The sequence below is a fragment of the Ceratotherium simum genome, chromosome 33 (genome assembly GCF_057802395.1).
Source record: "Ceratotherium simum simum isolate JZ-2026a chromosome 33, ASM5780239v1, whole genome shotgun sequence".
Taxonomy (NCBI): Eukaryota; Metazoa; Chordata; class Mammalia; order Perissodactyla; family Rhinocerotidae; genus Ceratotherium; species Ceratotherium simum.
In genome coordinates, this window is record NC_141932.1 from 18,716,612 (window position 1) to 18,742,613 (window position 26,002).

General features: G+C 50.1%; 1 protein-coding gene across 3 annotated transcripts in view; it reads left to right on the plus strand.

The window, feature by feature from the left end:
* The window catches only part of LOC101399247 (cell adhesion molecule CEACAM21-like), a 35,825-nt gene extending 13,216 nt beyond the window's left edge, over nucleotides 1-22,609 (plus strand). Inside the window, exons 2-8 of one of the 3 annotated variants that reach the window (XM_087421654.1) lie at nucleotides 13,270-13,629; nucleotides 18,781-19,059; nucleotides 19,995-20,115; nucleotides 21,103-21,155; nucleotides 21,462-21,493; nucleotides 21,922-21,963; nucleotides 22,235-22,609. In XM_087421654.1, the coding sequence (XP_087277780.1) occupies nucleotides 13,270-13,629; nucleotides 18,781-19,059; nucleotides 19,995-20,115; nucleotides 21,103-21,155; nucleotides 21,462-21,493; nucleotides 21,922-21,963; nucleotides 22,235-22,300 (953 nt within the window). In that variant the 3' untranslated portion in view covers nucleotides 22,301-22,609. Of the gene's footprint in view, nucleotides 1-13,269; nucleotides 13,630-18,780; nucleotides 19,060-19,994; nucleotides 20,116-20,259; nucleotides 20,414-21,102; nucleotides 21,156-21,461; nucleotides 21,495-21,921; nucleotides 21,964-22,234 lie in introns of those variants that run through there. The other 2 variants (XR_015549491.1, XM_087421655.1) reach the window with 2 other exon arrangements.
* The last annotated feature ends 3,393 nt before the right edge of the window (nucleotides 22,610-26,002 follow it).

Below are 26,002 nucleotides of genomic sequence, written 5' to 3' on the forward strand. Positions count from 1 at the left end.
ATAAGAATATTTTTAAAGAGGGCTTTGATGACCAGTATTGTACTGATATAAAACTAGAATTTGGTTCTCTCTCTGCGAAGAGGACAAAATTTCCCTGGATTACTAGTTGGCTCTTACGGAGACGTTTTAAAAAGTATTCTCTGCCTTCTCTTGACTCTCCCTAGAAGGCGAGATTCTGCGTCATGTCAGAGCAGTTCTCTGTGCTGTATGTTGACTTTATCACATCCTTGATTTTTTTTTTTGTGAGGAACATCAGCCCTGAGCTAACATCTGCCAATCCTCCTCTTTTTGCTGAGGAAGACTGGCCCTGGGCTAACATCCATGCCCATCTTCCTCCACTTTATATGGGACGCCGCCACAGCATGGCTTGACAAACTGTGTGACTGTGCACGCCGGGGATCCGAACCGGCGAACCCCGGGCCGCCGCAACGGAGTGCGTGCACTTAACTGCTTGGGCCACCGGCCAGCCCCACATCCTTGATTTTTAACAAATCAATTCTTCTCACTCTTCAAAGGGTTAAGTTCTAATATCATGTTCCTTCCATTGTTGACTATTAAAATCTTTTACTGTTTTGTATGTTACTTAATCAACCACATTTCCCTGTCAATTGCATCATTTGGTAACGAACCGTCATCAGATTTTTCACTTTTGAAAATTTTAAATAAGTTAAACACAGCCATTTTAAGTGTCTTGATAGTTTTTTATATTACTGTGTTTCTCAAGAGCCAGAGTGCCCCCTCTACCACCAAAGAGGACTGTCTCAGAGACACGTGGACAAGGGCTTTGCCAGGTCCTCACGGGCACAGGCTTCTGATTACATCCCTTCCATGACTTTGAGATCCTCCTGGTGGACCAGATCAGTATTTCAGATGTGGGGATGAGACTCCCCACCCAAGTTGGAGCAGAACCAGAATGGATTCCATAGCATTGAATGAATTGGTGAAGGATGACTATGGCCTGTGTTTGGAGTGTTGCTTATACTAGAATGTTGTATTTTCTGGAGAGAAGGAAGCCCTTTCTCTTTCCTCTTAAGCTACCTATAACTCATTTAACATATAGAGTCTGATCTAGACACTTAAAATTTGTGAAGCCAATCATGCCAGATCAGAACATTTTCATTTCTTTTTAAGCAAATAACTAGATGTGGATAATTGTTGATAAATTTAAACAAACAGGGTGGGTTGGTGCCCATTTCTCTTATTTTTAACCCACAAGGCCAAGTTGACACAGGTAAAAAAACTTAAGACAGGGCCGGCCCCGTGGCTTAGCGGTTAAGTGCGCACGCTCTGCTGCTGGCGGCCCCGGGGTTCGGATGCTGGGCGCGCACCGACGCACGGCTTCTCCGGCCACGCTGAGGCCGCGTCCCACATACAGCAACTAGAAGGATGTGCAGCTATGACATACAACTATCTACTGGGGCTTTGGGGGAAAAATAAATAAATAAAATTATAAAAAAAAAAAGAGTCAAGGGGGCGGGGGTGGGGGGAAGATAAAAGAGAGAGACAATTTCATCTGGGAGCTGTGACTGCCACCTGGTGGATGATGTTAGCTGAGCAACTAAAAAAAAAAACTTAAGACAAATAAAATCCCAGCATTCCTTCTATCTGTAAAGTAACAGGAAAGATTGTCTGCTTTTTAATCAACAAGATTTATAGATGTAGACAAACAAACAGAGTGAAGAGAAAGCTGGACTCTACAGTGAAATGCCAACTAGTAAATACAGAAGAAATGACATAATTAGAGAACCACCGCCTGACAAGAATCACGGTAGTAACCGGTTTAGGAGAGAACACCGGTGAATCTTGCTCCAGTGGAGGCAAGTCTGAGAGAACAGGACGTTCACACAGCACAGCCTCTAAATATCTCCCCCAAAATACATGTGAATGCTTTATGCTTAGTAAGTACTAAGTACCGAAGACTTATTAATTACATTCATGGTGCAGAGACCTGGCAGATACCATCTCAACCAAATGATAATGGGGTAAATAACTTTTATGCATCTCTTGATGTAATAGAGAAAACAGAGCATCACTTCTGTGGCATTTCTGCCAAAAATACATAAACTGATTCTCTTCATCAGGAAATAATTGACAAACCCAACTGAGTGGGTTTGTTCAACAAAATCTTGTCTGGGAGCTCTTCAAAAATGTCAATGTCATGAAACAAAAACAGAGGGAGATCCAGAGACCTGACACCTCAAGGCGCGTGCCAGCCTGGACCTGGTCCTGGAACAGTAAGGAAAGGGAAAAGGAGTTTGTTTTCTTTAGCTTTTTTTTAGTTTTGTTTAATTTTTACTATAAAAATATTATTTGAAAAATGATCAAAATTCGAAGGGAGTCTTTGCATTAGATTGTGATATCGTATCAGTGTTCATTTCCTGTTATTGTTGGATTTATTCGGGTTATGTGAGAGAATGTTCTGGTCATTAGAAAATGCACACTGAAGAATTTCAACCAAAAGGACAACATCAGTGCACACAAAACACTGTTTTCATCCAACTGACCACAATCGGGATACTTATTCCCCTGAGACTTTAAAGCTACAGGCATGGACCCCTTCCTTTTCAACCAAAAGCAACTGAGAAATACAATTTTTCTGAAAATTTTTATCCGGAAGGAGTTGATCAACACGTTTTGTTTCAGGCCCAACTTCTATTCTCAGGGCTCATGCACTTCATCCTAGAGACATAGATATTGATGATGGTTGACTGAGGAATGAGCTTAAATTTGGGGGACGAGTGGGCTTCAAGGATGTGGCCAAGGACTTGGATCCTGGATGCCTCTCAGAGAAACCTACATAGAGACATGATGCTGGAGAACCACAAGAACCTTCTCTCAGTAGCTCAGGGCAATGTTCCAAATTCTCATGCAGCCCATTGTGGTGGGTCTTTATCTACTCAGATGTCAGAGGCTGTGGGGTTCTGGAAGTGCCCAGAAAGCTCACAAAGACACAAGCCTGAAACCCTACCACACAGAGAACGAGACATTCTTTCACATTTGGGTAAAAGATTTTAATTTTTAAAGTTGTAAAGGCGTAGTTTCACTGGGTCCCTTCTGAAGCCTTATCTTATCTGTCTTTGAGAGATTTCAAAGATCGTGTGTGGCTAGTACCGAATTTGGGGGTAATTTTGACTCTTGCATGTTTTTCTTTTTTTTTTTTTTGTGAGGAGATCAGCCCTGTGCTAACATCCGCCAATCCTCCTCTTTTTTTTTTTGCTGAGGAAGACAGCCCTGGGCTAACATCTGTGCCCATCTTCCTCCACTTTATATGGGACGCCGCCACAGCATGGCTTGCCAAGCAGTGCGTCGCGCCCGGGATCCGAACCAGCGAACCCCGGGCCGCCGCAGCGGAGCGCGCGCACTTAACCGCTTGCGCCACCGGGCCGGCCCCTCTTGCATGTTTTTCCAGGCCCTTATGGCTTTCCCCATTCTCTGGGATTAACCCTTTATAGCAGATATTATATTCCAGTTGGAGCCAGAACAGCTTTGCGTGATGGAGAGAGAATCCTCCCAAGATGCATGTCCAGGTGAGACACTGCAGCTGAGAGTTCTGGCAGGTGACCCTTCAGTTCATCACTGTCCAAGCCGGGAGCCACGGCCCACCTGTGGCTACTGAACTCTTGAAATGGGGCGAGTCCAAGTGGACATGGGCTGTAAGTGCCAAACACACACTGGATTTCAAAACTCAGAATGAAAAAAAGAGTGTAAAATATCTCATTAATAATTTTATATTGATTACATGTGGAATTATAATATTTCGATAAAATAGAACAAAATTAAATTCGTCTGCTTATTTTTACTTTTTAAGTGTGGTGTCTTAGTTTGCTATGGCTGCCGTAACAAAGTCCCACAAATCAGGTGACTTAGAACAAACAGAATTTTATTACCTTACAGTCTTGGATACTGACGTCTGAGATCAAGGTGTCAACAGGGTCGGTTCCTGCTGAGGGTTGTGAGGACACATCTGTCACTATCAGAAAACAAATCAATCAAACAACAAATACACAAACCCCTCAGTGACTTCCTACCACACTCGGACTAAAGCGCAGACTCTTCATATCGTAAGAATCATGTCACTCTAGATGGGCTGCACCCCAGGCCCTGCACAATCTGCCCCCCAGGCTTCAGGCACACTGGCTGCTCCCACTTTTGAGGGGAGGTGGCGTGGGTGTGAGCAGGGAGGGTGGGTCTCCAGGTCCTTTTATTGCTTGGACTACATCCTCATTTCTGTTAATTTTGTGGTAAGATCACGAAGACTGAAATCTCCTGAGCGTTTTCCCCAGGAAGGCTCCCTTGGTGTAGCTATTTACACACGCCAGCCCTGCCAAGATCATTTGCAGGGCCCATTCCAACAGCCTTAAGAACCAGGTCCTAACTTTAGTCCAAAACACGGGCGAGCTGTTGGTCCAGCTGCCCCAGACAGTGACGGAGTCTGTGATACATGCTTGTCTGAAGTGTGGGAGAATGGGGAATAGTTACTTAACTATCATCCTTTTCTGCTATTTATTGAAAGGGGTTCAGAGCCACAGGTAATATTTTTATCTCCTAAGACTCCTGGTACTCCTACGTATTTCATTACATAATTTCTTGAGTATTTTGCTTTGGTTTTATAGATTAGGATAAGGAGTCGCTATTTGCAAATCTCCTGTAACCTACAATATGGTAACGATCTGTCCTACTGGTGGAATCTCTCAAATCATACTATTTAGGGGAATGTTTCTCATATTCTCAGCGTTCTTGAGAATTATCTGGGGGTGATCTTTGAGAGTGGAGACCCCTGGACTCCATGTTCTTATGGCCAAGCCTGAGATAAATGAGGCTGAGGATATGCTCTCCTTCTAGTGGGAGGAGCAGCAAGGTACAGGCAAAGGGCATGGATGTATCATTCTAACATCGGGAAGACAGGAAGATTAAGAAGAGGGATCCAATCTATGACATGAACCCTCGTTTATTAGATGTAGAAGTCCTAATCATGAATCCTTGCATTCAAAATAAATATTTGTTAAATGACAATCAAATTCCCCCACCTTGAGATTTCACATGTGTGCAAGGGCCTGTCACACACACACACATCCCACGGGGAACCTACAGGATCCTGGACAGCACCAGGCAGGCATCAGGAGCAGAGCAAAGAGAGTGAGTGACCCCCATGACGGCCCTGGGGCAGTCAGCTCAGAGCCTGCCGGGAAGGCTGAGATGAGGCTGGGGATGGGGGTATTGGTCTCAGAGGGTGGGGTGCTGCCCGGAGTAGGGAGGGCTCAAGGGAGGAAGGCTCACTGTTCCCAACCCAGAACACACCTCTCGGCAGCAGCTGCATATACAGAGGGTCCCCGGGCCAGGCCACCAGTGCCTTGGCCCCAACACCAACCCTGCTCCAGGGTGCGGAATTAGCAGTCTGTGCCCCACGTGAGTGGGAGTGAGGTTAACTGTGACATCAAGGGAAATCTATAATTCCAAACTTAAAAGCCTGTCCTACAAAATAAGAAAATACGGGGTCGGCCTCACGGCGTAGCCGTTAAGTTCACGCACTCCACTGCTGGCGGCCCGGGTTCGGATTCCGGGCGTGCACTGATGCACTGTTTGTCAGGCCATAATGTGGTGGCATCCCATATAAAGTAGAGGAAGATAGGCACAGACGTTAGCCCAGGGCCAGTCTTCCTCAGCAAAAAGAGGAGGATTGGCATGGATGTTAGCTCCGAGCTGATCTTCCTCACACACATACACAAAAAAAGAGAGAAAATACCAATGGATTCTCTATTAAGTCCCCAGGGCACACACTGCCCACATCTAAACTGGCAGGAAGTTCAGTCATTTCCTGGGTTCCTCCCCCACAGGTCCACTTGCAGACACACAGGGTGGCTCACAGTTTTCCCTGCATCTCTCCTTTGTTAAGCTGCTGGCACCTCCTGGCAGACGATGGATAATCAGGATGATAGAGCCTGAGAGCCTGGTCCCACAGCTGACCAGGAAGGCAGGACTCGGCCTCCAGACTGGTGGGCACAGGGTGGCACTGACCATTCTGAAGACCCGGCATTATCAGGAAACTTGAGCAGTCAAACAGAGCTGCCCAAGTGTGATAGGGACAGAGAGTTGATGTAGGACGGGGTTGGGGAACAGAACTGAGGGGCCTCAGCCAGAAGCTCTGAACTAGGAAGTTCTAGAATGTTTGCAGGGAAAAGGCTGGTTTCTCCAAAGGAAATGACTCAGCTGCAGCAGCTCAGAGGGCTGTGCGCTCCTGTCTGCCCACCACCTACAGCTCCTCCCTCCAGGAGTAATGGCCTCTCCTCACATCCACCTGCCCAAACTCGCCTGTGCCCCTTCACTGTTCATCTCTACATGAAGAGACTCTGGGGTCCCTTTCCTGCACTGCAGGGATGGGGAAGGGAGGCCCAGTTCCCCACAGACAGCCTAGCAGTGGTGTCCTGAGAGGTGGGGTCAGCAGGACTTCACATTCCCCGCATCCTGGGTCCTGATCTGGAATCAACGGTGAAGCCGTGACACCACCTGCTCCCTCAGGCCCTGAGAGAGGCTGTGCCATGGTGAATGATGCATCTCTCCTGATTCTTCACAGTAGGAAGGTTCTTGAAACACCTGGGAAGCACAGTCTCCTGCCATGGAAGGCCCAGTCTGGAATATTCTGCAGCAGCCCAGCCAAGGCCCATGTGCACAAATCCCAAGTGACAGGGCCTTCAGGGCCACAGGCTCATGGCCATTTCCACCATTGTCTACATCGTGGCAGGGGAATCTGGGCCCTGAGTCTCCAGCCTTCACTGCCCACTGCACCTGGAACCATCTCCCTCCCCAATGACTTGGGCCCGGGGCTTGGTTCCAGGTCAGCAGGCCAGGCTGCCACCTCCTCTAATGGGGGGCTCTTCCCTGGGGTCCCTGGCGTCTGTCCCAGGAGCTTCACTCAGAACAAATCTAAAGAGTATTTGAGGGCTGGGGGTTGTGGCAGTAAAAATATTTGCATTTGTCCCACGTGATGGAAAAGGTCCCCAGACTCAAGGAGGAGCGTGAGTGCCCTCTAGTGGATGGTTCCTGCTGGAAGAAAAGCAAAGAAGGGCCAGGAGAGCTGAGAGGTTAGGGCTGACCCTGGACAAAGGGCACATTCAGGTTCAGAAGGAGGCATATTTAGGGGTGATTCACTTATGACTGCTTGTAGCTCACCAGCTGGAAGACTGTGGTGTTTCTCTTTTTTTTTTTTTTTTTTTGGTGAGGAAGATTGGCACTGAGCTAACATCTGTGCGAATCTTCCTCTATTTTATATGTGGGACACCTGCCACAGCATGATGAGTGATGTGTCCGTCCACACCCAGGATTCGGACCTGCGAACCCTGGGCAACCGAAGCGGAGCACGCGAACTTAACCACTACACCACTGGGCTGGCCCCTGTGGTGTTTCAAAGGGTGTAACCACAAGTCAGAATGACACCACTGGGTTATACAGCAACGTGAGATGAGGGAAATACTATAGATGTTGAGATGAAAAAATACACGATAACAAATCTAGATGCAATGTCATTAGACCACCTAGTCTGATGTTCTTACCATCTTAAGACGCAGCTTAGCAACGAATGCAAAGTCATTGTATCATTAGGAAAAAATATCTTATTAAGAAGAAAATAATATCAAAGGAATATCTCATTATTTTCAGAATCATATATCTTGGCATCATTCCTTAAGGATGAATCTACACCCAAAAAGTGGACTTCGTCACAGACTGGCCAGTGTTGGGGTCTCATTCCCAGCACCTGTGGGCTGACAGCACCCTGCTCCCCAGCTCGAGGCTCCTCTCTTAAGCACAGAGCCTTTGATGCACCCTCACTGAGGAGGGGTCTTGTTAGTGTCCTTGCCATTCACCCATCCCCAAGCTCTGGGCAGAATGTGTTGTCCATCTTCGATTTGATACTTCGATTACCAACCTCTATTTCTGTCCATCCTCCATCCCAACATTGTGACAGGTCCAAGAGGTGCCTTCTGCTTGTGATTTTCAGGGAAAAGTTCTCAAAAACAGATGCCTTCTCCCACCCTGAGCAGACCTCCACTTGAGTGCCATCATCATCACCCAGAAGGATTTGGACACTTTTTTTTAGTATTGGAGGCTTTCCAACTCTTAGGGAGAAATGCGACTCTCTCCACAGGGATGACCGGTAGAAATGGACAAAGACAAATCACATTAGTGTTCACAGAAGATTATAGGAAGGCATTAAAATCATAGGAGAGTCCACATAAAATCCGCATTCCTGTGCTAAAACATGGACCCTGCTCGGCTTTCACCATTTCCTTAAGAGATAAACTACAAAAAGTGACATTAATAATGAACTAGAAGAATAAAACATGCATCACAGTTACTGATTAAAACAGACATTTGTTTTTCCTTAAAAGAGCATCCAGTGCATTCTGTTAGTTTTACAATGATGTAAGAGTGTCCTTCTGTCAACAGGCTACCTACAATTTTGTGACCTGGTAGAAATGACTCCCCTTTTCCCTTCATTTATTTGTGTGTGTGTGAGAGGAAGATCGGCCCTGAGCTAATATCTGTCAATCCTCCTGTTTTTGCTGAGGAAGACTGGCCCTGGGCTAACATCCGTGCCCATCTTCCTCCACTTTTTTAATATGGGACGCCACCACAGCATGGCTTGACAAGCAGTGCATCAGCGCGCGCCCGGGATCCGAACCTGCATACCCCGGGCCAGCACAGCGGAGTGTACACACTGAACCGCTTGCACCAGCCAGCCGGCCTCCTCCCCTTTTCCCTTTAAATCTCAAACACAAAACTACAGGTGGCTCCTGGGTCCTCTCCCAGATCCCGCCACCTGCAACCAGCAACAGAAGGAGCCCAGGCTCCAGCTCCCCTGGTCCTCAAGACAGTGCGGACGCCCCAGGCTCTCCCTGCGACCTGATGTCCCTGTGTTGGCAGGGTGCTGATGGGTGGATGTGTGTCGAGGCCAGCGAGCCCTGCGCTCTCTTTGTGGCTCCATCCCAACCATCACCAGAACCCTGTGCTCTTTGCCTCAGCCGAGTCCAGGGACATGGGGAAGTTCTGGAAGCCAAATACCTACTGGAAAGCACCGACCCCACACTCAGCTCTCACAGGCAGCTCTGCGACCACCCACCAAGATGCCACCTGACAGTCCCCACAAGAGGCGGTCCCCGAGGCTTGGAGGTGCTTTCCCACAAGACACCCCGATCCCGTCACCTGGCCCTTCTCTCCTAAGCCAGGAGAGTCAGGTGAGGTGGAGGGTTTAGTCGGCTTGGCACCCGATAGCATCCAGACCCCGGTGCCAGGAAGGGGCTGCTGAGGCCTCAGTTGGTGCCAGAATGGGAGACGGAGGTTTGACAAGGAACCTGCAGTGAGAGCAGGAGGCGGAGCCAGGTCACGGGCCACCAGGATCAATCCCTTCCTTGTGCCCAGGGTGGACTCTGAACAGAAGCAACCACTCCAGCAACAACGTCTATGAGGGTGAGACCTAAGCCAGACCAGATACCCAGCCATCCCTGTCTGTACCCAGTAACAGCTGCTGAATAAACACTCGTTAAACAAATGAGGGAAACCACACAGTGGAAGTGTGTCACCCCCGTGACACTGGGGGTGTCAGAACACGTTCTGTGTAGACACAGGAGCACTGGCGTCAGCATGGGAGGAGGCCAGCAAGTGCCCACAGCTGTCCTGGGGATGAGTCTTTACCCCTTGTAGAGTCCGGAGGGAGGACAGGGGCCTCCTGACACTGAGGGGTCAGATTCCCATTCCTCCCAGAATATCACACCCCCTCCCCATCTCTTCCTTGTGAGTGACTTCTCTCCCCCGAGAGAAGTCCTGGGTCCTTCCGCTACTCACACAGACCTGACCTGACACAAACTCTGGATCCTCCACCCAAGGTGGAGTTACCACCAGGGCGGGTCACAGCCCTACCCTGATCACAAAGGAACCAGGGTGTGACTCCCCATCCCCAGGATCCCTGGTCAGTGGGGACACCTGGCTGTGGACCCAGGAAGACATCGCACCAGCCCAAAGTGTCAGGGGAAACAAGAGGAATTTCTCACCCAGGATGGGACAGGAGAACCAGGATCTGCATTTGCTTCCATCTCAGAAGGGCTGAGGGTCCCACAGGGGCCTCCCCTCCTATAACAGAGGAAACCAGGGGATCCCCTGGCTGAGTCTCCATGTGGTGTTGCTCCAGGTCATGGACCCTATGTGGAAATCTATAGCAGATGACAAACAGGGATAAAATAACTTGGATACAATGTCCCAGTGCTGTGATGGAGAAACACAGGCCATTATGGAGACCAGACTCCCAGGCCTTGAGACCTCCCAGGGTGCCTTGAGACCTCAAGAGACCATTCACTGGGCCCTTCCTTTGAACTCTGGGGGCAAAGAGCTCCTGCTGAGGCAGAAAACCCACCAGGCAGCACAGGACACTGGATCAGGAGTCCACTGGACATCGCCTCGCCTCTCCCTGGGCTCACCCTGAGCTGGGATGGAGTCAGGCAGCCCGGGATCCCCAGTGACAGGGCCCATGCTGAGAGGCCCCTCATCCTGGAGTTCAGAGCCCACCTCTGTCCAAGGCTCAGGGTCAGCTTACACCCTTTGCAGCCTGGTTAGTATCCCTGGCTCAGCCCCTGACATTGGCTGCAGGTCTCCTCATGTACTCCAGGGGGTGAAATTGGGACACACAATTAGCAGGAAATTAACACATGAACATGGTTTTGGCTGAGGTGGAGAAGGAGCCTGATTTCCATCCCTTGGTCCAACAGATCCTTCTGGGCCCCGCCTAAATGCCTGCTCTGTCCCACCCGCCCCTCTAAGGTACTCAGAGCACCCTGTTCTGTTTGGGGTCCTTTGCAGGTCCCCACTCCCCGCCTGGCACCAACCATAGGGAAGTTGGAATGACCACAGGATAGTCAGCCAGGCAGAGGACAGACGCCCCAGGATGGTCAGGGAGCACATAGACAGGCTCTGAGCCACAGCTCAACCAACAGACACGGGGAAGGGGGGTGGTCTCCCTGAAATCTTCCCCTGAGGACAAGGGAGCCCACAGCCACCACCTCCCACCACCACCATCCTTTCACCAGGACACACAGGAAACCTCCCCCTTCACACCCGGGAACTGCAGCTCCTTCTGACACACCCATACTGGGTGTCTGTCCCGGAAAGCAAAGGCCAGGTTGATGACACTGGAGACGGAGGGCGGATCCCCTCACCAGTCGTCACACAGCTTGCCCCTTTCTCATCCCCAGAGCCATCTCTGTGACCTTCCTGCTGAGAGTAAATCCAACCTTCCCAGAGCATTTGAGGACACTGGGAAGACCCTGGCGTCCAGCTGGGTTTCTGTGTCACAAATGGAAATAATCCCCTGGGTTTGGAGACCCCCGGGTCTCTGTGTGGTGCTGACAGACCCCAAGGCCAGGACACAGCAGAGGCCAATGCTGGGGCAGGTGGGTCATCTTCTCAGGGGACAGGGGTCCCCATCAGCCTTGCTATTGAAAGTGTGCTCCACAGGCCAGTGTGATCAGCATCACCTGAGAGCTTGTTAGATGCAGACTCTCGGGTCCACCCCACACCTGCCGGTTCAGAATCTGCATCTTAACAGATCTGCAGACCCTCCCTGTGCACAGGAGATGGGGAGAGGCTGCCCCACCCTCACATCATGGGGTCTCAGCATGGCAGGGCATCCATGTTACCAGAGCACCTGCTAAAGTAGCATTTCTAACCTGTCACCTGGACATTCACAATCTTCATAACGTTCACAAGTGGATTCCAAAGCACAATGGGGGTGACATCCCTATGACAAGAGTTCCTGATGTAGCCCCCAGGCTCCTGCTCAAAAGAACAAAGCCAGATGTGAATGGGGGGAGGTGGCTGACTGTGCACCCCCATCCGAAGCTGTAGGGACTGACCAGGACACCATGCCCCACGCTCATGCTTGTCCAAACAAGGGTGTGTGTGTGTGTGTGTGTGTGTGTGTGTGTGTAGTGATGAGAATCACTGCTGAAGAAGGCAGAGGCTTCAGCAGCTCCCAGGGAACAGAAATAGAGACAGATGTGAAAGGGCAAGAAGGGGAAGAGGGAGGCAGGAGTGAGGGGAGGGAGAGGGACAGTACTGGGCACAGACCCCGCCCCTGGCCCACGTGACAGGCAAAGTGCTCCTGCCCCAGCAGGAGGCTCAGCACAGAGGGAGGAAGGACAGCAGAGCTGAGGCATCAGGAGCCACAGCCCTTGTGAGCATTTCTGGAGCCCAAGCTCTCCTCACAGAGGGAGGGACAGAGCAGGCAGCAGACACCATGGAGCCCCCCTCAGCCCCTGCCCACAGAGGGCACGGCCACTGGCAGAGGCTCCTGCTGGCCGGTGAGAGGGGACCATTCCCTCAGGGTGGGTGGGAGGGAGGGAGGACGGGAGGACAGAGACTGGGTGGGGTCACCTGGGGAGGACAGGGCTCTGAGAGAGGACAAAACCTCTGTTTGAACCTAAGGGGAAAGGACACGGGAGCAGAGTAGGATGGGGGAGGGGACGCAGCAACAGGAAATTCTCAGTGAACTGGAATTGGTGAGGGGCAGGAAAATCTCACTTACTATTCGTTTCCCAAGTTATTCATCGCTGACTACTGAATTTTGAAAACTGATGATAATAATAATTTATGTGAGGTGACACCGAAAAAAAACACTTAACCAGTGGCACTAAAATTATCCTTATCCACCAACCTCAGAAACTGGCAAATAAACACCAGGACGTGGAGGGCCCTGGAGACACTTATTCACTCATCCACAGGTGTTTGCAGCCTGTTCCAGGCACTGGGGGTACAACTAGATCACACAAGTCCCTGCCCTCACTGAGCTCACATTCCATGGGGAGGAGGACAGATGAGCAAAGAGATTTAGAATGTGATGTCAGGGACTGACAAGTGCCATGAAGGGAACAGAGCAGGAAAGGTCAGACAGTGAACACAGAGAGTCTTTAGAGCAGGAGGTCAGGGAAGGCATCTCCCAAGGACGCCCCTGAAAGTGAGCAGGGCTCTGAGGGCAGTGAGGGAGTGAGCCAGGCAGACACCCGGGAAGAGTTTTATGAACAGAGGAAATAACAAGTTCAGAGGGGCTGAAGTAATGGTGGTCATGCTGCTGACCTTGACCAGTAGACACACACACAGAGACACACTCACACTCACACACACTCCAAGTCTCAGAGATGAAGAGACCTGCTCAGGACCCAGGGCCTCATCTTTCCATCCCAATACATAGGTCCAAATATTGATTGATCTCTCTCTCTTCCCTTCTAGTCTCGCTCTTAACCTTCTGGAACCCGCCCACCACTGTTCAACTCACTATTGAATCGGTGCCGAGCAAAGCTGCTGAAGGAAAGGATGTTATTCTACTTGTCCACAATCTGCCTGGGAGGCTTGTCGGTTTTGGCTGGTACAAAGGGGACAGAGTAGATTCCAGTCAACAAATTGCAACCTATGTGATAGGCAGACAAGTAATTATCCCAGGGCCTGTATACAGTGGTCGAGAGACAATATACCCCAACGGATCCCTGCTGTTCCAGAATGTCACCCAGAAGGACACAGGATACTACACCCTACGAGTCATAAAGACAACTTTGCTAACTGAAGTAGGAATGGGACAGCTCCGCGTATACCGTGAGTGATTCCTCTCTGACCTCTAGTGTTGGGTGGGGTGAATTCTACTTCACACACAGGATTGACAGGCCTGGACTGTGCCTGCATCCCCCTCTGCATTACATCCCATGTTGGAGTTTGAGCATTTAGTGCAGGACACACACAGTGGAGACAAACTTCATAAGATCAGAATTCCTTTCCCAGCATCCAGACTCCAACAATCTGAGGAAGACCCTGCAGAGCTTGGTCAGGGGCTGACCTGAGGGACCACCTGGGATCCTCACAGAGAAGCTGAGCCCTGGGAAGTCCCTGCACAAACCCCTGTCCCAGGGACCCTGACTCCAGTGACCCTGGGGAGACTGTGCCAGGGTTAGATTTTGGCCTTGTGGGCAGCGCTGACCGGGAGCAAGGATTTCCTGGCTGCCTGAGTCTTAAGGCTCCTGAGCTGGTCACCAGCCAGGGCTCAGCCCCAAGAGCCACACCTGGGCAGGGGCAGAGCCTGATCCTTCACCTGAGACTCAGCGTGGGGAGCGCAGATGTGTAAGGTCCCCAGGGTATTATCTGAGTGCCCTGGGAGACTTAGGAGACTCCAGAGGAAGGTCAGTGCCCCCAGAGGAGGAACAAAGCAGAGAAGATGCTCCTGGCAGTTCCTCAAGGACCCGCGATCAGCCCAGGGGGCCCTCTCCCATGGAGGCAAACAATAACAGATGATGTTTATTTGGGCATCTGCACCTTACCAAGATTTAGGTCAGGTATTTGGGGATGTATTAAGGTTAATTCATAGACAACATGGCAAATAGAGACCACTTACCATTTATCTTATTTTATTGAGGGGAAACTGAGGCACAGGGAGATACAGTCTCTGAACAAGGGTCTCACTGACCATGCGCGGCAGACACGAGGTCTGTCTGCAGCTACAGCCCCGTCCTCTCCTCCACCCGGGGCCTTATTAGGTGTCTGTGGACCCAAGACCAGCTGTCGGTTGAGATCCTTTCTTCTTAGGTGTCCTCAGCTCAGAGGGAGAAATTCTGGTCTAGGGAGTGAGAGCAAATGGAGAATTCATCACCATTTACTCTAGAACTAAATTACCTGCATCAACAATCAGTCAGTGCAGGGAATGTCCAGGCCGCCCCCTCGGGTAGATGATCAACCTCCCTGCACTGGACTTGACATTACTTATTTCTTTCCGGACGTGTTGGGGTCACTCCCACTGGAGTAGAAAGGAAAGACTTTGCCATCTCACTCCCCACTCTACACCTGCAGCCAGCACAGGGCCCGCGTGTAACACACTCTCGATTGCTTCTGATGAAGGAGGAATGAGCGGATGGTGTGGGTGTCTCTCCCCTGGGGGGACAGGGAACATGTGTGACCAAAACTACCCAGGACCCAGCACTCAGGATGCAGTCTCTGAAGAGACTACGGATCATTCATTCGTTTACTCACCATTCTTTCCTTCCTTCCACCCCCATCACTCTTTTCTGGATTAGTTGGACTCTGCTCTACCATTTAGGGGGTCGCTGTCTCCTGTCAGTTGTTATCATACACCGGGACAGAACTGCCCCACCTCCAGGGCATGCAGCCTGAGCACGGAACTGACCTCAGGGCTTGCTCCTGGTCTCCTCACGTTCATTTCTGCTCAGACTCCCAGTCCCCAGGCCAGGCAGTCAGCTGGTCAGGAAAAAACTAGGAGAGGCGCCAGGGGGTCTCTGACTCCTGTCCTGTGTCTTTCCGTGACCAAACACTGCTGCAGAATGGATACCTCAGAAAGTCTGCGCTTTCTCACAGATATAGAGCAAGTGGCCTTAGATCTCTGAGCACTCGGATCCTCTTGCATTATTCTTTCAAGGACTTAAGAGGTGAGAGATGCCAACTCTGATTGAATCAAAGGTACTACACAGGGCAACATTCTCTCTGTTACCTGCACACGGAGTTACCCACACCCACCATCACAAGCAACAACTCCAGCCCCGTGGAGCACGAGGACCCTGTAGTGTTAACATGTGAACCTGACACTCAGGACACCACCTACCTGTGGTTGATCAACAATCAGAGCCTCCCGGACAGCACCTGGCTAGAGCTGTCCCTGGAACAGGACTCTCACTTTACTCCGTGTCACAAGGAATGACACAGGACCCTATGAGTGTGAAACCCGGAACCCAGTGAGTGCCCGTCGTAGCCACCCATTCTACCTCAATGTTCTCTGTAAATAACTCCTGTCCCTACCTGGCCCAGCGTGTCTGCCCAAATCCACACTACCAGAGGCCAGGCCACATCCATCCCTCTCAGATTCAAGTACACAGACCGTCACCCCTGGACACCAGGCTGGCCATGACTTCCTGTCTCAGGCAAATCTGTGCAGGCCCAGCCTTGAGCTAAGAATAGGAGAGGACGGGCTGCTGCTGTCTTGAGAGGCTTGGGGTTAATAACCTGTGATGGGAGAAACAGGTTAATGTCTCAGACTCAGCATGAGTGAACGCAGAGGGGTCATGGTTGGGACTCGTTAAAACAAGGGTGTGATCCGGCTCAGAGGAACACTGTGGCCCTTTTACAGACCAGGAGCTTCCCCTTCCCTCTGATTACATCACAAACGGCTTTACTCTGTTTGCTCCAGATGGCCCAGATGCCCCCACCATTTCCCCCTCAGACTCCTATTACCATCCAGGGGCATCTGGATGGTAATACTCAGCCTCTCCTGCCACACGGCCTCTAACCCGCCTGCACGGTATTCCTGGCTTATCAATGGGAGGCCCCAGCAATCCACACCGGAGCTCTTCATCCCCATCATCACTGTGAATGACAGTGGATCCTATCCCTGCCTCGTCCATAACTCTGTCCCTGGCCTCACTGGGACCACAGTCAAGACCATCACGGTCTCTGGTAGTGGCTCCCTGGACCATCGGCACCAGGCTCTGGGGTGCAGGCTGTTGGTTTTCAGAAAAGAGTCTGAAAGAAGCTATTTCCCAGCCTGTTTCCACGGACACCAGCAAATCTCAAATCTGTCCCTGAATCCTCCCACCACATCTCTGCAGACACTTCCCCCCCTTGCTCTCTGATTTCCCAGGGCAGATGTGGGTCCAGCCTGGAATGTGGGGAGGGGGTTCTCTCAGCCCCAGAAAGTGGGGGGTTTGCAGATGGGGAAGGAAGAAGAGTCCTTGGGGTCAACTTCCTTTTTGTTCTTGTTGAGTTGAAGAGGTTCTTTATATATTCTGGATATTTCTCTCTTACCAGACACGATTTGCAAATGTTTTCTCCCAATCTGTGGGTTGCCATCACTCTCTTGATTGTATCCTTTGACGCACAGAAATGTTCTCTCTTGATGTAATCCAATTTATCTATTTTTTCTTTTATTGTTTGTGCTTTTGGTGTCATATCTATAAAATCTTGACAAATCCAATTTCAAGAAGTGTTTTCTCTGTTTTCTTCTAAGACTTTTATAGTTTTGACTCACGTTTAGATTTCTGATCCATTTTAAGTTAATTTCTATACATGGTGTAAGGTAAGGGTTCAGCTTCATTCCTTTGCATGTGGATATCCAGCTTTCCCAGAACCAGTTCTTGAATAGATTTCTTCCCCATTGAAAGGTCTTGGCAAGCTTGTCAAAAAATCATGTGACCATATATGCCAGAGTTTATTTCTGGGGTTTCTGTTCTATTCCATTGGGCTATATGTTTGTCTTTTATGCCCAACTCACACGATGTTGGTTACTGTAGCTTTGGAATCAATTTTGAAATCAGGAAGTGTGAGTCCTCCAACTTTGTTCTTTTTCTAGATTATTTTGCCTATTTGGGGTCCCTTGAGAGTCCATGTGAATATTTGGGAATGTCAATTTCTGCAAAATATTTTGTTGGGATTTTGATAGGGATTGCATTGAATCTGGGGGTCTCTTTGGGTAGTACTGTCATATTAACAATATTAAGCCCTTCCATCCATGAATACTGATGTCATTCCATTTATTTGTGTCTTCTTTAATTTCTTTCAGCAACATTTTGTAGATTTCTGAGTACAAGGCAATTGCCTCGTTGGTTAATTCCTAAGTACTTTATTCTTTTTGATGTTACTGTAAATGCAATTGTTTTCTTGATTTTCTTTTCAGATATTCATTATTAGTGTATCAAAACATAACTGATTTTTGTATGTTGATTTTATACCCTGCAATTTTGCTAAATTCATTTATTAGTTCTACAAGTTTTTTTTAGAATCTTTATGGTTTTCTACACATAAGTTCATGCCATCTGCAAACAGATGTAATGGTACTTCTTCCTTTCCAATTTGGATGCATTCTATTTCTTTTTCTTGCCTAATTGTTCTGGCTTGGACGTCTAGATTATGCTGAATAGGGTGGTGAAAGTGGAATCCTTGTCCTCTTCCTGATCTTAGTGGAAAAGCTTTCAGTGTTTCCCCACTGAGTATGCTGCTGGCTGTGGGCCTGTCATGTAAGGCCTTCACTATGTTGCAGTAATTTCCCTCTCTTCCTAAGAGTGCCCGTATTTTGTTAAATTGGTAACCAATTCTCCAGAGATTTCCTTCACTGTGATATTCAATCCACAGACCTGGAAGTAAAAGTCCTTTTCAGAGTGAGAAATCCTTTAGATAGAAGCTCTCTAGATCCTAAGGTCAGGAAACCTGGGTGGGGCCATCCTCATTCCCTAACAAATTATTTAACAAGAAGGAAATACCTTTATATGTATTTACTACATACCTACTTCGTGTAAAGTTCCCTTGGCCCCAGAGATGGACGGGGCTGGCAGACCTGCCTTCCCCAAAACACAGGCAAGTTTACATGAGGAGCAGGGCCCGACCTTTTAAAGCCACAAAACTTCTAGAAAGAGTCACATGAAAGTCCATGGGACAAAAATTCCACTTGATGATGAAGTTATAGGACACGAAGTTAGAGAAGAGGTTCCTGGTACTGACACTACAAAAATGTCCAGGGGAACTGGTCAAGGGTCATCCTGGGGTGATCTGGGGGTCAGAGGGGAGGTGCAGCCCTCTCCTTACAGACTGTCACCTGAATAAATACTCACAACCTTATTCACAGGGTCAGGGTCATCCTCTGGGTCACCTTACACAGCCCACTGTGGGATCTGAGAACTGGCTGAGATTTCTGAGGAAGGAGCGTGGCCCCAGGCCCAGGCCCACTCTCAGTCAGTCGCCTCCTCTGTGTCTCCACAGACTCAGTGGCACAGCCCTCCATCCAAGCCAGCAACACCATAGTCACAGAATATAAGGACGCTGTGGTCCTGACCTGCCTCACACGTGACGCTGGCATCTCCATCCAGTGGTTCTTCAATAACCAGAGTCTCTGGCTCACAGAGCGGATGAAGCTGTCCCAGGACAACAGCACCCTCACCATAGACCCTGTCAGGAGGGAGGATGCCGGGGATTATCAGTGTGAGGTCTCCAACCCAGTCAGTTCCAGCAAAAGTGACCTCATCACCCTGGCCGTGAGCTGTGAGTGACCCTCAACCTCTCCCACTTCCTCTCTCATATATTTCACTGGTGGGGGTGTGAAATGATGCAAGCCCTGAGGAGGTGGGAGCTTCCTTCAGAGCCTATAGAACAACATGGATAAGAACCCCAGAATGAGGCTAATCTTCTTGTTGTCTTGGTTCAGATAGGCACCAGATGTTTGACCTTGAGCAAGACTCTCAAGCACCTGAGCCTCAGTTTCCTCACCTATAAAACTGGAATAGAACAGCTGAATCTTAGGGCTGTTGTGAGGATGTTTATTAGGATTAAAGCCCTTAGGGTCACACACAGAGTCAGGGCTCAATCAAAGCTGGCAGCTGTTATTTTATTAATGTTGTCATTAGCTGTAAAAATCACTTCCCAGTTCCATGACCTCTATAGAGCATTTGCGTCTCAGTTCTATTGATGCACAGTGGGGACGACACCCCCTCTCCTGCTGGGGATGGAAGGACCGATGAGAGGGATGTAAAGTATTTTCCACTGTGCCTGGCACACAGGAGGCACTGGAAAACAGTCAGCTCACATCATTACTATTATTAATCAGCGTCAGGCTGACCTATAGGGCCTGCCCTCTAAGACAGTCAATAATGACGGAAAGAAGCAGAGGGAAAAGGCGTCATGTGAGAGGAGAAGAGGCCTTAAAAAGAAAATGAACAGGACATGGGACTGGCTACCTGTGGGAGAATGTGAGGAGTTAGAGCAAGTCCAAGGTTTCAAATGTGAGACACAGAACAGGATGCAACCGCTGGCTGTGGGGGTGTCGGGAGGACGTTGTGATGACCACACACACAGACCGCACACAGACCTCGGGAGCATTTCCTTCCTTCCGCCAGGCCCTTCCCCTGCAGGGCCCCTTGTGGTTTCCCCTGGAATGGACTTGGGCCTTCACCCTCTCCCCCTTTCTCTTCTGCTTTCAGCAGAAGAAACCACTACAGGCCTCCCTGTGGGAGCCATTGTGGGCATCGTGCTTGGGGTCCTGGTCGGCGTGGCACTGGCAGCTGCCCTGGGATGTTTCCTGTTCCTCACAAGGACTAGCAGGTATGATGGCATTGTTGGCACGCTGCTCCAGTCCCCCAGGCTGACCCCAGGCCAGGAGGAAGGAGACCCCATTCTCGGATTCTGGGCCTGGCTCTCCACGGCTGCCCAATTTCTCCGTGTATTTTCCCCTCTCCTTCCATCCAGCTCCTTCCACACCAGCCACTCACCTGGTGCTGCTTCCTCAACGCCTTCCTCATCTACAAATTAGGCACAATGAAGAAAACATCCCCTTAGTGTTGTCCCTGTTCACTCAGCAAACCCACAGCAGTGCTGGCCCGTAGTAACAGCTCAGCGAACGGTACCTCCTGTTCTTTATTTCACCCTGCCCACCTGGTGAGGGGAATTTACAGCCTGGATCTGAGGGCTGCCCTGGCCCAGGTCACACAGTGGAGAGTGGAAGAGCCTGGACAGGCCGGGTGGGGGTCAAACGCCCCCATGTGGCAGATGCGGTAACCACAGCCCCTGACCGGTGAGAAGGAGTAACTGGGCCGGTCAGGACAGCAGGTCCTGGGATGTCCTTAGGCCTCTGTCCAGGCAGATGGAGATAAAGGACGCGGCCACGGTCACATCTCAGCATCTCCCGGCCTCAGGGGCGGGTCTGGCAACAGCAGGGGCTCCACATTTCGTGAGATCCAAGATCCTCGGGGGTCCCCAACTGGCCTGCACAAGTGGCCCTGCTTTTCCTCTGAGGGTCTCGATCCTTCCACTCAGTCAGACCCTAGTGGTATCATTCCTTAGTCCCTTCTTGGCAACTTACTTCTAGACCGCCATCGGCCTGAGGATCCTTTCCCTCGGGGCCCAGGACAGACGTGGCTTCTTAAGGCCTTTCCTCAGTTCGCCTCTCCTGGGCCCTCCCCTCCTAAACAGCATTGGCGGAGAAAGGAGGTCTCCACCCCCTGCACCAAGGGGACCCCCCTTGTCCCCTGTTCTGACACCAAAGCTGTGACCTCTCCCTGCAATCTCACAAATAAGCCTGACCTTTCCTAGGGCCAGTGGCCAGCGTGACCTCAAAGAGCACCGGTCCCCAGCGTCCACCCCCGGTGAGTGTCCGTTCAGCCCGGAAGCAGCTGGGAGCCCCTGGGTCTGCCCACTGTGTCCACTGCTGCCAGTCATCCCTGGGGCATCTGACTCTTTCCCTAGGGCTTCAGCACAGGGGACCCCAACTGGCTAGTCAGCCCTCACCTGTGGGGTCTGATCATGGCTCACCACCTTGCCCTCACTGGACTCTAAAAAGGCCAGAGGGTATCTCCCCTCGTTGTCTGGGAGCTGAGGTCCCCAGCACCTCCTGGGAGGATGGGCTGAAACTTTCTCACTCCCCTGTTGCTAACCCCTGTCTCTGCTCCCAGGCCATGGTTCCTCCAGTAGCTCCACATGCCCGGTAAGCCCATCCTGTCCCCATCCCTTTACCTCGGGATTCCAGCTGTGCAGGCTCAGGGCAAGGGGACTGCTCCATCTTGAAGCACAATGCAGACCCCCGTCCCCCAGAACATTCAGGAAAAGTGAGCCACGCCCTGGCCAAGAGTGGGCCCCATTTCAGGGGCAGGACCACCCCCAACCTATCCTGCACCTTCCCTGGCCCCCTCAGTCAGCCTGAAGAGAATCCTGTAGACTAGCCAGGAGCAGAGTGGGCACCAGGAGCATCAGGTTGGGGGTCCTGGGCTAACAAGGGTGGGGGTAGCATGCACTGGGATTGGGGTGCAGGGCTACAGGTTTGGAGACTGCTGCTCCAGAGACAGAGCTGGTCACCCCTGAGGAGAATTGACCCTCCCTCCCTGTCCCCTGACACCTGCTCTCTCCCCTTCCCAGGCCCCCCTACCCGGCCCCAGGACAGCTGTTCCCATCTACCAGGTGAGTGTGGGCCATGAATGTTCTGGTGCCACAGGCCCAAGGGGGACCAAAATCTGTCCCCCAGCCCACCCCTGGCTGTGCTTCGAGGTTCAGGAAACAGCAGCAAAGAGGAGAACAGGGGGTGGTGAAAGGAGGGAAGGGCCTAGGGCCAGAAACCCCCAGCACAGTCAGGACCCCACAGAGCAGCTTGTGTGGGCCCACGGCCTGGGACAGGCTGAGACATGTTCTGAGAATGTTACAGGGGCTTGGAGGCCTCTTCTCTCTTTTACAGGATTTACTACATCCCCACACAAACATTTACTGCCGGATTGACCACAAAGCAGATGTGGCTTCTTAGTTTCCTCCAGGAGCCGCTCCTTAAGAGCTGTAGGGAGGGGCCCTCCTGAGAACCACCCCCAGACCCTGGGTGGGGTCAGGAGCTGCAGCATGAGCCAGAGAATCAGTTCTGAGCCCTGAGGATATTCAGGGACCTGGGCCCGGAGGTTCGGTTCCCTCTTGGATGTCTGGAAACCCCAAGAAGCTGCCCTGAGCCCAGGACAAAGGCTCCCATCGCTCCAGGAAGTGGCGGGCTCCCAAAGAAAGTGACTGGGCTTGGAACCCACCGTGGACCACCTGAGAGATCTGAATAAAGAGGACCTTCCCCTCATTTGCTCTTTTTTTTTTTTTTCCCCCCAAAGCCCCAGTGGATAGTTGTATGTCGTAGCTGCACATCCTTCTAGTTGCTGTATGCGGGACTCGGCCTCAGGATGAACGGAGAAGTGGTGCCTCGATGCGCACCCGGGATCCGAACCCGGGCCACCAGCATCGCAGTGCGCGCACTTAACCACCAAGCCACAGGGCCGGCCCTACCCCTCATTTGCTCTTTTTCTGCCCATGGGCTCCTCCCACCTAAACTCACCAGACAGCCCTGGCAACAGGACAAAGTGTCTCCTCCTCGACCTGGCCCACGGGCCTCCTCCCACCTGTGCCTCACCGGCAGCCCCCTCCACACACCTGGGCCAGCAGTTCTCAGTCCTTCTCTGAAGGACTGACGTCACCCAGGAAGGGTGATGTTCCCATGTAGGTTTACTTGGATCGGGGTGTCCACGCTCACACAAACAAAGGTGCTCCATCACCAAGACAGGGAGTCCACAGTTCACAAGGATGTTCTGCCATTACCCGTGTGCTGTTTGTCATGAGATGAGAGAGAGTTACAAAACCCACAAAGTTTCACAGCATGATTTAGCTCTAAGTTATTCCTTATCCCACCTGCACACGGTGTTGGGTTAGACAAGGTGGCGCCTCCTGTTGGTTTCCTTTGGCTGCTGTAAGAGACTACCACAAGCTTATCAGCATAAAACAAAACAAACCAAGGTGTCAGCATGGCTCTGTTCTTTCTGGAGGCTCTAAGGGGGAGTCCATTTCCTTGCCTTTTCAGGCTGTTAGAGGCTGCCTGCATTCCTTGGCCTGTGGCCCCTTCCTATATCTTCAAAGCCAACAGCGTAGGATCTTGAAGTCTCTCTGTGCTCTGCTCCCATCATCACATCTCCTTCTCTGCTTGTGACTCTCCTATCTCCTTCTTTCACTTATAAAAAGGACCCTTCTGATTACATTGGACCCACCCAGATAAACCACCATAATCTCTCAGTTACATGATCCTGAATTTAATCTGTAAATTCCCTTTATCAGGCGACATATTCACAGATTCTGGGGATAAGGATGTGGACATCTTTGAGGGGTCCTTGTTCTGACTACCACACCTCTCAAGGCCATGTTCATTCTCTTCTTTCATCACAAACTGCCCATGGGCAGCCTGGACTTGGTCATCCTGACTGTGGAGTCAGTTCCTAAAGCGATACCCACAGCACCCCCACTGTCCCCCGGCAATGGAGACAGAGGTTGATCCATACTCCCTGCAGCCCTCTCCACCTCTTCCTTGTTACTCATGCTCAGTTGATAAGAACAAAAGGAAAGCAGATGCAGCTCAAAGATCACAACTCCCAAGCCTTGGATAGTTTGTGGTTGTCAGTGCCATGGACAGTGTCACAGCAATGCTCATCCTAGGAGCTGCAGCAGGGTGATCACCCCATTTCTATTCTATATGAGAAAGATGTGAGGGAGAATGTTATTACAGGGATAACCCAATTCTGCTCTAATTTATAAATCGTGAACCCTTTGCACGTGTCTGGAAGTTAGTTGTTGGCACATCGTTACAACTCCCCACATGGCAGATTGCTGCACCCAGAGGGTGGCCTTGAGGAATCTCATCCTGGAGAGTCAAGCCACTGTCTTGCCTACAACCCGGAGGGAAGGTTTTGTGATTAACTTCTGACTCTCAGTGCCTGACCTTGGGAACACATCCATCATCCAGCCTGGAGCACCCCCTCAGCACAGCATCCTGTTTCCCCAAGCCCCAGCTGAGCCCCCTGTGCAGCAGGGCTGAGCCACGCCCCTGGGCTACTCTCCCAGCTCCTCTACACTGAGCCCCGTGCCTATGTCAGAGGCCTTGGCCATCCACCCATCCTCTCCAGTCAAGCAAACCCTCCTCCCGAGGGACACATGGGGCATGACAACAAATCTCCCAGGATAGAACCAACACCTGACGGCTCCTCCACCTGCTTGTGACCAGCAGGGGAACAGAAAAGACTGGGACCTCACAGTCACCCCCATCTTCCTCTTTCCCATCCAAATCCTACACACAGAACCAAGTCTGACCCTACAGACTCAGCCCTGCCCTTCCCAGGGGCTCCAGTCCTGTCTGTCCTCTCAGGGTGCTCAGTGTAAAGGCCACCTGTGTGTTCTTATCTTTATTATTTGTTTCCTTCTGCTTTGAGTTGGGCTCATTTTGCTCTCATTTTTCTAGTTTCTTGTGGTAGGAACTTAGATTATTGCCTTGAGAAATTTCCTCTTTTCTAAAGTAAGTATTTAGTGCCATAAATTCCCCACTCTACATTGCATAAGCTGCATCCCACAGATGGTGGGGTCTTCTTTCTTTTTCCTTTTTATTCCATGAATTTAATTCTGTGTATTTTTTTAATAAATTTACCTATTTCTTTTTTTTTTTTTAAGATTGGCTCTGCGATAATATCTCTTGCCAATCTTCCTCTTTTTTCTTTTTTCTCCCCAAAGCCCCAGTACATAGTTGTGTATCATAGTTGTAGAGTTGTAGCATTGTATCTCTTCTATACAGGACGTCACCTCAGCATGGCTTTGATGAGCGGTGAGTAGGTCCACACCCAGGATCTGAACCAGTGAACACTAGGCCAGGGAAGCAGAGCATGTGAACTTGCCCACTATGCTACCGGGCCGGCCCCCTAATTCTGTGTATTTTTTAATTTCCTTTGAGACTTCCTCTTTGAGCCATAGATTTTTTAGACATATGTTATTTACTCTCCAACTATTTTGGAGATTTTTCTGTTATCTTTCTGTTATTAATTTCTAGTTTGATTGTATTGCTGTCAGAGAACATTCTCTGTTTGATTTCAATTATTTTAAATTTGGTTAGATTTTAGATATGACACCAAGCATAAGCAATAAAAAAGGATGAATTGGACATTCCTCCCTTTGGCCATTCTTAAGGGTAGATCAGCTAGCAACAAATTCTCATACTCTTCCTTCATCAGGGAATGTCCTTATTTCCCCTTCATTCCTGAAGAATAATTTCACCAGATGTAGAATTCACAGTTAAGAGCTCTTTTCTTTCAGCACTTGAAAAACGTGCCACTTCATTCTGGCCCCTGTGTTTTCAGATAGACACAAAATCTGCTGGTCATTCAATTTACTGTTTCTTAATAGATAGAAGGTTGTTTCTCTGGCTGTTTTTAAGATTTTTTCCTTTGTCTTTGGTTTTCAGAAGGTTGCCACATGTCTTAGTGTGAATTTGTTTAGTTTATCCTCTTGGGGGTTGACTCAGCTTCTTCAGCCATTATTTCTTCAATACTTTTTCAGTCCATGTTTTTTTCCTCTACTTCCAGTACTCTCATGGTACAAATTTTAGATCCTTTTGTTATTGACCCACAGACCGCTGGGATTCTGATCATTTCCTTTCAGTCTACTTTCT